The sequence below is a fragment of the Tursiops truncatus genome, chromosome 7, assembly GCF_011762595.2.
Source record: "Tursiops truncatus isolate mTurTru1 chromosome 7, mTurTru1.mat.Y, whole genome shotgun sequence".
Lineage (NCBI taxonomy): Eukaryota > Metazoa > Chordata > Mammalia > Artiodactyla > Delphinidae > Tursiops > Tursiops truncatus.
In genome coordinates this window covers 1,885,917-1,899,453 of record NC_047040.1, presented here as the reverse complement: position 1 = coordinate 1,899,453, position 13,537 = coordinate 1,885,917, and the positions used below count along the sequence as shown (strand labels likewise).

The 13,537-nt window shown below is 54.7% G+C and overlaps 1 protein-coding gene across 5 annotated transcripts in view; it reads right to left on the bottom strand.

The window, feature by feature from the left end:
• Positions 1 to 13,537, bottom strand: part of HDAC4 (histone deacetylase 4) — a 287,196-nt gene that overhangs the window by 142,875 nt on the left and 130,784 nt on the right. For all 5 annotated transcript variants that reach the window (XR_012332891.1, XM_033859438.2, XM_033859440.2 and 2 more), the window contains one exon: positions 7,887 to 7,958. Coding sequence is in view for 3 of the 5 variants with exons in the window: in XM_033859438.2 (XP_033715329.1) it covers positions 7,887 to 7,958 (72 nt within the window). In the remaining 2 variants the exon portion in view is untranslated. Of the gene's footprint in view, positions 1 to 7,886; positions 7,959 to 13,537 lie in introns of those variants that run through there.

Below are 13,537 nucleotides of genomic sequence, written 5' to 3'. Positions count from 1 at the left end.
AGACACCTCCCAGCCAGCCTCCGAGGGCCCGCTACGCCGTGACCGGTAAATGTTTGCTTCTCGTGGTTCCTGTTCCCTCCCCTTCAGGCCCCACAGCAAGCTCCTTCTAACTCTCCGCGTCTATGGCAACAATCACAAAACAAACTTAATGGGGTGCGACAGCTGGCGATAAACATAAATAACCAAACAATCTAATTCCCACCCTGGCTGGGAAGGCCTTCATCTTCCTCCCTCAAGTGCTGAGGCTACCGAAAGGACACAGCTGGGGAACCAGGAGGATCCTGAAAGGACACAGCTGGGGAACCCGCCATGCGGGGCAGAGTGGGCCTTGGTCGGGTGCCAGGGGTGAGCTCGGCCAGCCAGCCCGTTACGGGGCACCTGAGAGGCACAGGCGGGGCATTTCTGGTGGAAGATGGCAGACCAAACACCATCATTTATCCCCACTCCTCCAGAGCCCACTAAAAAAAATCACCAACACAACTGCAGATAAAAGGCAAATGAGAGAGAACCAAGTCCTACGAGAAAAAACATGGGTGAATAAGGGGCACCTGCCTCACCAGACGTAAGAAACCGAATCAAAGCACCCCGAGGCTCAGGAGTGGCCGCACCAGGACCCCCGACGCAGGAGACGGACCTGTTCCGGGAGCACAGAGGTCCCCAGACCCCTGCGCACCCCACAGAGCGGGAGACTCATCTTCCGGGAAGGGCGAGGGTGCTGTAGTGACAGCGCTGCTCGCCGGCTGCGGGTGGCCTGGGTCACGCCTCCCAGCGGGGTGACCAGCCCCACGGAAGACGTGTCAGAGCAGGGCACGGAGCCCCGGCTGCCAGCACCCCCGAACCCCCGAGGGTCCCCAGCCTCTGGTGCTCTGTCCTAAACATGAGTGGACAGGCCAGGAAAACCGTCACCATGGAAGGCAGAGCCCAGGCGGACAGACAACGGCACCTGGGTAGCAACCCGCTGCTCAGGAAGAAGGGCAGCCCCACTGCCCAGACGGCCCTCAGGGTGGAAGGCAGGCCTCGGGCAGACAAGGGAACCGGGCCTCGGTGTCCGGAGGGAAAGCTGTTTCCAAACCCATAATCGCACCCCCTGGTTTGGTGAGATTTGAGTGAACGTAACAGGGAAACACAAGGAAGAAGAAGAAAAGAGAAAGTAGGAAAAGAGAAAAGCAACAGAGACAGAGCCCAGCCGGTCCCTCCGGCTCCTGGCGCATTCGGAGCGGACAGCTCCATGGAAGCCCAGACGACGCAGACCATGTAACAGGCGCAGCTCTGTGCCCCGACGGGCTCGCAGCTGCAGGAACCCACACAACTCCCAGCCTCGGGGCCCTTGCGACCGGCTGTTAGGGCCAAAGGCAGTGAGTGACAGCGGGACGAACGAAGGACGGGGCTGGATTTACGGTACGTGACGCAGACACGCGAGGAGGGCTTGGCTCGCTCTCCTCTGCAAACACCGTCGAGAGGCACAGGACCCAAAACCTGGTCCTGTTAAGAACTACCGGGGGGATGATCCATTTCCTAGTGGGTAAATTCCACCGCCAGTGAAGTTATCAGACTCGAGAGGCAGAGGCCTCTGAGGGGAGCGGGCCGGCGCCGAGGCCTGAGTTCCGAAGCTACAGCCTCTGTCCCTCTCCTCTCTGGAGCTCGGTCCCCAGGCAGAAGGGTGGTTCCTGGGAGCACTTCCTCAGCCCTGGGTCCTGAGGGCCGGCGCCGCCACTCTGGTTGAACTGCTGAGGGTCTCGTGGCCACAAATCAAACCCACACGTGCACCTGCACAGCCGTCGGCAGAGAGGCGGGGACTGCCAGCTCATCCGCGGCGACGGGAGTCCTCTCTCCGTGGGCCAGACCCACGTGCCAGGCTCAGCATTAAAGATGGATACGTCAGCATTAAACATTGAGTAGGTCCGGGAGCTCGATGTAGCGAAAAAGCAGGCAGGCTTCTAACCTGATGATGCACAGCATTCAGAGAAAAGCCTGAGCAGATGTGGGTCCTCGTTCTCAACATGACTCCAAGCATTTTTGTTGTTAGGCTTCTCTACACCGGCTGGTTTTGCTTCGTTTTAAACAGCAGTCCTAGGGGCCATCACAAAGGCCTTTGGGCTGGTTGGGGGCGGCAGTCATGCTGGAGGGATCAGCAGAGCCGGGGCGGTGGGCGGGCAGACCACAGGATACCAGAGAGGCGGAGCGCGGTGAAACAGAAGAGGGACAGACAGCATCGCGGGGCCTCCCGTGTGCCAGATGCCCGCCTGCTTCCCGGGCGCCCGATGCCTCTGCCAGGCCGAGCAGCCACATGGCGCCAGACAGGCAGCCCGGGCTCCGAGGAAGCGCCACACGGCCGAGGGGAGGCAGGTCCTGCTGCCCGGCCCCCAGGCCTCGCGGTAGCTCTGCTGGGCCCAGCCCTGCCCCTGCCCTCACTTCTCCTAACACGGAGCCCCGAGTGGGGGCGCAGGGATGGAGTTCTCGGCAACGGGGTGAGGAGGAGAAGGAACAGGACAAAAAGACATCCTGCATCTGTACCACGTGCGATGCTGCCCCTGGCTGGCACGGCGGCGTTCCCAGACAGGGGCACTGCCCACGGGCGCTCACCAATCTGGTGGGAGAGGGGACAGGTGTAGGGGCTGGGAGTGAAGCAAGTGGCCAGAGAGAAAACGGGGAGGCTCTGAAGACTCCCAGGAGGACAGCCCGGGAGACCAGGAGGGGCTGGGGAAGGGCAGCCTTGGGAATTCTGCGTGGTGATGGGGAACCTGGAACCTGGGGACGGATCCCTGGGTGTGACACCTGGGGAACAAGGCGGTGACACAGGAGAACAGTGCAGGACGGCGCCCCCTGGTCCAGAACCACTCTTGGCTGTAAATCTACCTGTTCCCCCAGGCGACCCTGAGGCGTTTCCAAACAGCTCATAGATGCACGCAGCAAGGCAGGGCCTCCACGGCCGGGGCCGTGATGACACTCGGGCTCTGAAGCCACGTGGGCTACAGACGCTGAAACCTGGCCTTTACGTCATGACGACTCACCAGGCCCGCACATGAACTTGAAGGAGGGAAGTGGAAAAATTCTCAACCTTTGTTTAAACTAAGCAAACAAACTATAGGAATCCTTTTCTAATTTTTCAAACTGTTGGAATTTACTTTATGTCTCTGTGTTCTATATTTTCATTTTCCTCCACAAATTAAAACAAGCTCATAGGAAAAGCAAGGCAGGCAACCGCTTTGGCTCGAGCACGTGCTCTGTGCCCCACTGCGCGCCTGCCCGCTCTCTGCTGCAGCCAGAGGGCAGCCGGCCTGCGGGCCAGCGGGGAGCCGCCACCCAGCGATGGGCCCCTGGCCTGCAGAGAAGAGCAATGTGCAGCGTCGGGCCTGGCCCCAGAACGAGGAGACCGAGGTCCGCTCCCCTCCTGCTGTGCAGCAGGCGGCAGCCTTGGGGGCCCCAAAGGTGGCCCACGGCGCTTTACTGTGCTACACCTCAACCCCAGAAACCCAGCTTTGCGTGAAAAGCACACAGAGGAGGATCCGGTGAGAAGTAGGACAAGTAAGGTTTTACGGGGGATTGACGACCACCGTGATGAACGCTTCCTGTGCCATGAAGGGGCGTCTGCAGCCTCCCCGAGGTCACGTGTGTCCTCACGCTGGCGTCTGCTTCGCATTCTCTCTCGCCAAACCAAACCGAACAACAAGAACAACACGACATGCCCGGGAGGCGTGGGAAGTTTCAGGCACCAGCTAACCTCAGGTAGCTCCTGTTCCAAAATTCGAGGACGGTCAAGCCATTCAATAACCCCTTTGACAGTGCAGTGGTCAAATACTCTGTAAGATTTGGGAATCCGTGGCTAGAGCCAAACCTCACTTTTTAAAAATTAGTTTGGATAAGTTCTCTAGAGTTGGGGTAGTTTCTTCAAGTTTCCAGAATTTTCTTTTAAAAATTACACCCCTGTTATACAGCCTTGAAAGAAAACCTCGATAACTCTGACTGAAACCCATGTTTACGATGAGGGCGATGGAGCCCGTAGCAGAGGCTCCTCTCCAGTCAACACCCCATCCTTAAAGACCCGCTGGTCCAGAGGTCCCCAGCATTCTCCAAAGTGATCGTTTGCTCCAGCGGCACCCCTGGAGAGCAGAAATGGGTCCCTGCCCCGTAACTGACACGCCGGGTGACCCTGGGGAAGCGGCCCTGCCACTCGCCTCTGGCGGGGAACAGGCAGGAAGGGCGCGGGGCCCTGCAGCAGGCCACCACAGTGGGCGCCTCGACATGCCTCCCGCTGCCCCTCAGGGCTGCTTTCCTCCCCCTTCCTCCCGGGCACTGAGGCTTCTCCTCCAGCCGCTTCACTCCACCCAGGCGCTGAGCACCTACACTATCCAGCTCCGAGGGAGCTCAACTTCCAGGTCTGGAACCAGCATCCTACACACTCACTACAATGTCTCTTTTCTATACTAAACATGCCTTGCTTTTTTTTTTTTTTTTTTTTTGCGGTACCCCGGCCTCTCACTGTTGTGGCCTCTCCCGTTGCGGAGCACAGGCTCCGGACGCGCAGGCTCAGCGGCCATGGCTCACGGGCCCAGCCGCTCCGCGGCATGTGGGATCTTCCTGGACCGGGGCACGAACCCATGTCCCCTGCATCAGCAGGCGGACTCTCAACCACTGCGCCACCAGGGAAGCCCTGCCTTGCTTTTATAATCAGGGAAAAAGTATGTTACTTCCCAAAAAAGTCAAAGTGATTCAGAAATGAAGGACTGAAGTGTTTTTCAAGTCCGCTGGCACAGGCAAGTGTGTGATCTCTCTCCTAGAGGGCCACCTCTCACCTCTTCCTCTGACCTCAAGCCCCACCATCTCTCCCGACCGAACTCTGAGCTTCCAGGGAACCCTCCACGGCTCCCGCCACCCTGTCTGCGCCCCCAAGTCCCCACCCAGGAAGGAAAAGGACAACCTCCCAGGAAGGGTGAAATGGTGTACCCTCATTCATAACTTGTGACACTCCATTTAGTCCAAAAAAAAAATGAAGAAATATGATGCACACACAGAACAAGAGTAATGAAGTTGCAACTAAGTGGTAGGCAAATGGTTATGTTTTCTCTCTTTTATAACAGAACTATTTCACAGCGAAAAACTTTAAAACAAGAAAAAAAGAAACACAAAAAGAAGGGAAGGCTTGTTTGCATATAAAAAGGGGGAAGGTGGAGGAATCAGAATGAATCCAAAATAAAGAGCATTTTAGCCTGTTCCTTCTACAAGACAAACTTTTCTAGTAAGAGATATTCTTGTAGGAATTACCTCAAGTCTCAAGTCAAAATGGCCCCAAAACAGAAGGTATGAATAGTGCTTTTTTATTTGAAGTAAGACTTCACAAGGACTAACGTATTTAAAGAGAACCATTATCAGAAAGATGGTCGAGCATGCTGCCACGAATGGCCAGGAACAGACGAGACATGAGCAGAGATCCAGGAGAGGAGGGCCCCGTGGGCACTCCTCCACGCACAGCAAAAGCTGTACATTCAAAGGAACAAGCTCCCACGGTGAATGTCTGAGTGATTCCTGCAAATTATACGCATGTATCAGTGTGTTTTCGGACCGCCGAGAGTCAAAAGAGTACTTAAGAGTAAACTCAATGGTTGGAAAATGTGCAACAGCAGACTGGGATCGACATAAAAATACATCTAAAAATGTTTCCACTCCCGTATCATAAAAATGCGGCTTTACAGAAATCGTTGTACTAATTTTCAAATTATTACGTAAGCTGAGATTCACATTTCTTTGTAGAACGTAATTTACAGTGGTTGGAATGACCAAAAATGGAGTGTAGAGAATGCCCTTCACTTCAGCAGCTTCTAAGGCTCAGCTCACGGAGAAGCCTCCGCAGCCGGCCTGGGGAGCGCAGCCCCGTGTACACCCCTCCTTCTGCTGCCGGCTGCTCACAGGCATCGCGCCCCCCCAGCAGAGTCACCCTGAAAACACTGACCCCCGATGACACCAGCAAGCACAGCCTCGTCCTCTGACTTTGACCAATGGAATCTGGAGGTGCAGTGTTACCGGCTCCAATCTCACCGGGGCCCCCTCCCCGATATGCCGTCTCTCAAGTGGGGCACTTCCCCCAAAAGAAGAGAAGGGGTGTAACAGACCCCAGGGGCTGTCCTAGCATCTGAACACCAGCACTGTCACAGCCACGTCCCATGCGTGTTCAGTACCCGCCCACAGGACATTAAGAGATGACGTTTCTCCAGGAACTACTAAAAATCAGACACGTAGACTTGATCTCTGTCAGAATCCTGCGGAGTCGGCATTACTATCCCATCGAGGAAACAAAACCGAGACACTCGGCGGCTTGCCTAGAGTCACACGGTCAGCGGGTCACCAGGATTCCAGGTCCCATCCGTCCAGGACTGCAGTCCATGGTCGGTCTGTACGTGGAGCCGGGAAGCCCATACGAAGTCTCAACCAGCAGGGTGCGCTTCTCAAGCCAGAAGACGAACTTGAAGCCCACCCACTTTCTGGTTCACTTGGAAACCACCTTTTCACAGTCTATCAAGCTACTGAAAAGCTTCTTCCTCCATCCCACACTGGGCGAGCACCAGGAAACTGTCTGAAAATGCCCAAGCTACACAAGGCACCGGCAAATGAACTCAAGAGAAAGGGAAATCAGCACTGCTTCCCTTGCTGGGGCCCAAATGAGAGAGAGCATCTTGGTCTTCAGCTGCTGTTTCCAAGCCCTCTCCCCTGCCCTGCCCCCAGCGTCCTCGGTTAACAAGTACCCTGCTCCACGGGTGGGTGGAGGGTGAGGGAGAGGCGTGGGCACCGCTGCAGGAGGCCGGAGCGCCGCAGACAAACAACCCGAGCTTCGCGTCGGGGAGATGCCAAAAGCGATCCCTGGCAGGCTTCAGAGAATCTCTATGCGAAGAAAGAAATCTCTTCTCTGACACTTCCAGCCCTGCCTCAAGCTTTGGTTTCTTTTGAAGAGGATGGGGAAGGTGAGGCGATGGGTGGGTCAGCCGGGGGCTGGGGCAGAGGCAGGCATCTATGTGCCCCCCACCTCTGCCAGGCCTGCCCACGGAGAGAGAGAGCGGGCAGAGGGGGGACAGGAAGGCTGGGGTTCAGGAGGTGCCGCGAGGAACAAACCACAGACACGGAGGCCTCAGGACACAGCAAGCAAGGGGCCAGCAGTGTCGCCCTCAAAACACCGGCTTAAGAGCATATGTGGAACGCTGACAACGGTTCCCTTCCATACACCCTGGCCTTCAAGAGGCTCGTTTTAGTCTCAACAAGGCGAAGGAGCCCATGAAGAACGGCATCTGGGCTCTGAGTTGAAATCCTGGAGGACAGTAGGTGGAGGGTTAGTGTTGTACAAAAAGAAAAAGAAAAAGCTCCCACAGCCGTGTGGATTCGGAAAACACTGCCCACGGCATGGTATTTAGGAATATTGTATATGGAATGAGAGGTTTCTAATCACGGCTGATGCTTTTTCGTCAATTACACATGGAAAGCTGCTTAGGAGACATCACGGACTCACTCTCCCCCGAGGAGCCTGGGGCCCTGGACCCAGCGTGACCTGCCCTGCAGTGTCCCCAGCTCAAGCTCAGCGCTCTTCCCCCAGACTCTCGTACAGCTCAGGGCCTGGAGTTAGACCCAAAACAAGCAGTTCTTACCTTTGGGAAGGACACACCCCATCGGAGCTCAAGACAGAAAAAAGGCCCTGCGTGTCTGTGCCACTTACTTAGGAAGCATTAAGCGAAGCCCACTACATTTCCAAAACCAGTGGCCTATTTTTACCCCAGGAAAGAGCAGCCAACTTCCGTGGACCTGAGACCCCACCCCTTTCTCTCCAGAGCCCCCCAGGACAGCGGAGACCCAAACACCCCTTCTGTGGCGCCTGGTGTGCAGCAGGGCTGGGCGTGCCGACTTACCCGAGCCGGGCATGTGGTTCACGCGGGCAGGGTTGAGCAGCTCCACCGGCTGGTCTCGGCCAGAAAGTCCATCTGGAGGACAGAGAAAGCATTTGGCTTCAGAAACTGCTCGCATCTCAATTAAAATACTTTACACTCCTGGCCTGCAAGGAGCACTTCCTTGCAAACAATGGAAGTGCACATGTCCTTCTCACTTTTAAAGGAGACCGGTGTCATTTTTATTTGCGGAGTCAGAAAATAAAAGACCCTTTGTCGAACATCCCAACCGGTCCCCATCTCGAAAATGGCAAACACCAATTCCTGGCCTGAGGGCGTCCGGCCGAGCTGCTGTGTTTTTACTTCTTTTCAGCAGCCACCTGATACCACTCAGCGTTTCTGCAGAGACCACAAGCAGTAAGATGAAGGCAGAAGAGTTACTCATCCTCTTCCCAGATATGGACCCGGGGCCCGAGGGCCACAGAGACACAGCCCCCGGAGGCTCCGGCGGCGAGGGCAGCCGTGGCTGTTGCCCGCTTGCGGGACAGTCAAGGAAACTAAGACAAACAAACCCGCTCTTAGGAAGACACTGGGCCAGGTCTCACAATGGAAGGAATCGTTTCTTCCAGGTCCACCTTTCGATCGTGTTCTGACTGCAAAGATGGCACCGAAACCACACCCCCTCCACCTGGCACAGGCTGCCTTTAGACCACATTCCCTCAGACCGACAAGAAGGAAACTTCGGCAAAACTTCCAGGAATCACACTTTTGGTGTAAAATTAGCTTCTGACAACTGGTGTGAACGCCCGCAGGGACAAGCGCGTCATTACTGACGCTGACGTGTGGTCGGTCACACTCGTTACTGATTTTACGGAGAAAGCACTGGTTTCCCAGAGCAGCCATCGGCCCCCTCGGGCCGACTTGCAAATCATGACAGAAACACTTAAGAGCGCAGGTCTACTGACTCTGTACTAAAACTCTGCTTTTTGCCCCAAATGGACAGCACCTCAGGCAGCCTTCAAATGCAGTGTTCCATGACCCGTGTGTGTCTCTGGAGAGGTTCAAAGTCCAAGGACGAGAACAATGACCCCGAGGAGACCCCAAAGCGTCTCCCGAGAACTGCAGACCCTCCCAGGGAAGCGGGGAGGCCTGCGAGCCGCGCTCCCACACCCTCGGGGAAAACGAGCTGCTCCCGTGCGGCGCCCGGCCACTCCCGAGCCACGACGCGGGGACTCAAACGCTGGGATCTGGGGTCTCCTCTCCACAGCCAGCCACCCCTCCCCCATTCTGGCAGCTCACAAGGCACTGGGCATATGTGGGGTTAGGACAGTCCAGGCTCCCCGAGGCAGGACGAGGACTGGGGGCCACACTCATGCCCAGAAGCAGACCAGGCCCGACCGTCTGCACCAAGGCTTCTCTCCAGGCATATGACCCGCCCTGACATGGTCTGACGCTGACCTGCGGGCCTAATGCCAGGTCCTGTGAGCCCCTTCACTGCCCCTCAGAAAGGGGCCTCAAGAGCTTCCCTGGTGGCGCAGTGGTTGAGAGTCCGCCTGCCGATGCAGGGGACGCGGGTTCGTGCCCCGGTCCGGGAAGATCCCACGTGCCGCGGAGCGGCTGGGCCCGTGAGCCATGGCCGCTGAGCCTGCGCGTCCGGAGCCTGTGCTCCGCAACGGGAGAGGGCGCAACAGTGAGAGGCCCGCGTACCGCAAAAAAAAAAAAAAAAAAAAAAAAAAAAAGAAACGGGCCTCAAGACAGTGATAGAAAGCACTTTCAAGCCTTTCTTTCTGAGCGTGAATAAGTGAAATGAAAATTTCATTTTCAGAACTAGAAGATTCAGGAAAGTCTAAACGTATTTTTAAAAATCCTAATCCCACAGTAAATACTTTCAGAAACACCAAAAATGGCTTTTGAAAATCCTAGTCCTGCCGCCATTTTCTGAGGGCAGGGCCAGGAGCTGGGTGCTAGAGGGCCACCCTGCCGGCCCTGCAGCTGCGTCCGACCAAGCCCAGGGCGTTCCCTCTGGTGCCACCACACCTGGCATGTCCCCCCAAAACCGTCACCTCCTCAGTGTTCTCCTTGAGCTTCCACCTGAGCCAAAGTTCTAGAACCAGACACAGTTTAGAAACCCAGAAACCAGCACAGCTGCCTCGTTTGGCAAATGAGGAAATTCCAGCTTCCGGGCCGGAGCAGTAGCGCTGGGCCTGCACTCCGGCTCGTGTGAAGGCCTTTCTGGAGTCTGGATCGAGCTGCTTGTGTCTGCCCCAAGCCCTGCAGGTCCACTTGCTCCAGAGCCACAGGCCCGATGATGCCGGATAACACGCGACTTTCAGCCACGCTGAAGCAGGAAGACGCGTCAAGTAGCGAGAGCCCGTGATGCTGGGTATGCCGCCAGCAGCCCGTGCCCGTCCCTCGCCCTGCTCCTCTGCAGACCCCACCCACCACCCTGACGCCCCCAGCACACCGCACGTTCCTCACTCTGAATGGAGGATCACAGAAGCCAAACAGTAAGAGGTCTTTTCACAGAAGGCAGTAGATAGAACGGCACTGGGCAGAGACCTGAACCAAGAAGGGACCGGGCACCGGGAGACGAGGCCAGAGAAGGGACGATAACACCAGCCTCCCAGTCCCGGCCCCGGAGTCTCCCGCTAGCTGGTCTGGGTGCTCGAGGCTGGCAGGCCCGGGTGTGCGGCCCCGGGCACGCGGTGAGGACCCTGACATCACAGGGTGAAGACCCAGTCTGAGAACACGGAGGCATGCAGGGCCCTCTCGAGTCCCTGGAGGATTCAGATCTAAACATGGAGGGAAGATATACCAAGTCCACGGACACCTGTAGCAGGGCCCTGCGCGGCAGGGGCTGCTCAGCACGTACACGACAGTTTGAGGCACGAACGTCAGCTGTGGGGACAGATGTGATGCAGCATTGTTGCTCCGTGTCACGGGGACCAGAGCTGGTGACAAATACCACCGAGGGCCTTACACGTCCAATTGCGTATCACAGGGCTCACAAAACAAACCTGAGGCTGTGAAGCTGGACAAAATCCCAGAACAGAGCAGGGACAGAGAAACCGCGTTTGAAGGGGCAGGGGCTACAAGGGCCGGGGAAGACGGCTTAGAGCCCAGACGTAAGCGCCACCAGCACGTGACCACGTAGCCACGGAGCACAGAGCAGCCAAGAAAGCAACGCAAGGAACCAAGGAGAAGGGATGGGAGCACGGCCTCCTCTCGGCCCGCGGAACACCCCTGCAAGCAGGCTTCCGCCCTAACCCCTCTCCACTTCAGAGTCTAATTTTGGAAACATCGCTGCATGGGACTGCGGTACTTCGTGTCCTCAAGCGGCATTTTATTTGGCGCAGGGAGCTGGCGGAGGAGCACACATGCGGAAGAGAAGCAGGGAGCACGAGGGTCCTCCGTGTCTCCCTCACCACGTGACTCTTCCGTGAGTGACCACAACGCACACGGTGGCACACGGGACGGCAGCGGACACGTGATCACGCTCGCACAGAAACAGCACGGCCCACTTAGAGACGATGGGGTCCAACTTAAAAGCAACGCTTGGCTGTAATTCAGTGTGATGGGCAGGGTAGGTATCTCTAACTAGAATCGTAGCCTTTGGAGCCAAAGGAACCTAACTCGCAACTCTTCTGGCCTATTCCCCGCCTTTACACATGGGAAAGCAGCCCTGCAGGGCTGAGCAATGTCCGCGAGATCAGGTACTTAGCACCCCAGAACCTGGCTCTGTTGCAACTAGGCCAGACACAAGCCTGAACTGGGCCTTGTACTCTGTACTCTGGTACTTAGCCAGACCTGTGCCGTCAACCAGGCCTTCCAGTCACCAAGACCGAGTCCCCCCACAACCCCTAGGAATTTGCCCTCATCTGGATTAAGAAAGAAAGAGAGGGAAGAAGTTGAGAAAGATAGGAAAACAGCAGAAAAAAAAAAAAAGAAAAGGGGGGAGAAAAAGAAATGAAAGCATATCATAGTTGTAATTCCCCACTTTGCAGGTTCAATCTTCTAAAATTTCTAGAAAACAGCAAAAGAGTTCATAGAATCTTCTCTGGAAGAAGAGGCAAGTGACAATATTAACACTATTATGTCTCCCAATCCATGAACATGGAACGGAATATCACTTCATTTTATTTCTCTCAAAACTGTTTTAGAATTGTGAGTGTAGAGATCTTGACCACCTTTAGATTTATTACCAGACATTTGATGTTTTAAGTAAACTATTATAGATAGTATTTTCAATGTCAATTGCTCTCTGCTGATATACAGAAATACAATCAAGTTTTATATATTGGCTTGGTGCTATAGCATCTGGTTAAACTCATATTCATTCTAATCGCTTACCTGAAGTTAGTCTGAATTTTCTACATGCAGAATCATGTCACCTACGATAATGACAGTTTGTTCTTCCTCTCCAGACCTGATGCTTTTTCTTTCTTTTTCTTGCCTTATTCTACAGCTCACATCTATGGTACATTATTGAATGGAAATAGCAAAAGAGGACACCCCTGTCTTGTTTCTGATCTTACTGGGAATGTTTTCAATACTTCACCTAGCGTAAGTATAACACTTGCTGTAAGTTTCTGACAGATAACTTTATTAAGTTAAGCAAAGTCCCTTCTATTTCTACTTTGCAAAGGCTACTTTAAAATCATGTATGTGTGCTTAACTTTATGAAGCTTTTCTGTATCGATTCATATTGTTAAATAATTTCCCCTTTCATCTGGTAACTTCCTTTTCTCATGTCAAACCAACCTGCATTCCTGGGATAAACCGACTTGGTTGTGTCCAGTGAGTTCTGAGGCAAAGGAAAGGAACTAAGTCGTACAGATATAGGGGATTCGAGTGCGGCCTGAAATCTTTTCTACTTTTGATTCCAGAGAGTTGGAGCCCTAGCCACACATGCCAGCCTTAGTTCCACACTTGTTCTTTTGTCAGGTGCATAAAAGAGCTGGAAAATTAATATTATAAAATGTGCTTAGTGGGGCTTCTTCGATGTAGGTCACCAAAATGAAATGGGGGTGACGAGGCTGCCTGTCACCCACTTTATATGACAGCAGGGCACGCACACCTCATCCTTCTCACAGAGCTGTTTCCAGACCGGCGGCCGCGGAATCTTCGGTATTTGGCAGCAGTAATAACTCAAAGTCTTCATTCCAGCCCATTTTCCTGTCCCTTTTTATCATACAAGCCTTTTATTTTAGAACAGGTGTGGATTTACAGAAAAATTTAAAAAGTACAGAGAGTCCTCACATACTCTGCACCCTGCTTCCCCTGTGATGAACATCCTACATTAGTATGTCTGGGGTGTCGTTAACTGAAGTCCATGCTTCGTTCAGGTTTCCTTGGCTGTCCCCTAGTGCTCTCTTGCCGTCCCAGGACCCCACCCAGGACCCTGCATGACATTCAGTCATCACCTCCCCTCAGCCTCCTCTGGGCTGTGATGGTTCCTAGCACGTTCCTTGTTTTTGATGACCTTGGCAGTGGAGGAGTACGGGTCAGGTGGTTTGTCGAATGCCCCTCAATTGGGATTGTCTGATGTGCTCCTGATTGGACCAGGGCTGTGTGTTTAGCAAGAAGACCACAGAGGGGAAGTGCCACGTCCATCCTGTGGCACCACATCCCACCGACATGGCGCACCCACTGATGCTGACCTTGACCACCCGGCA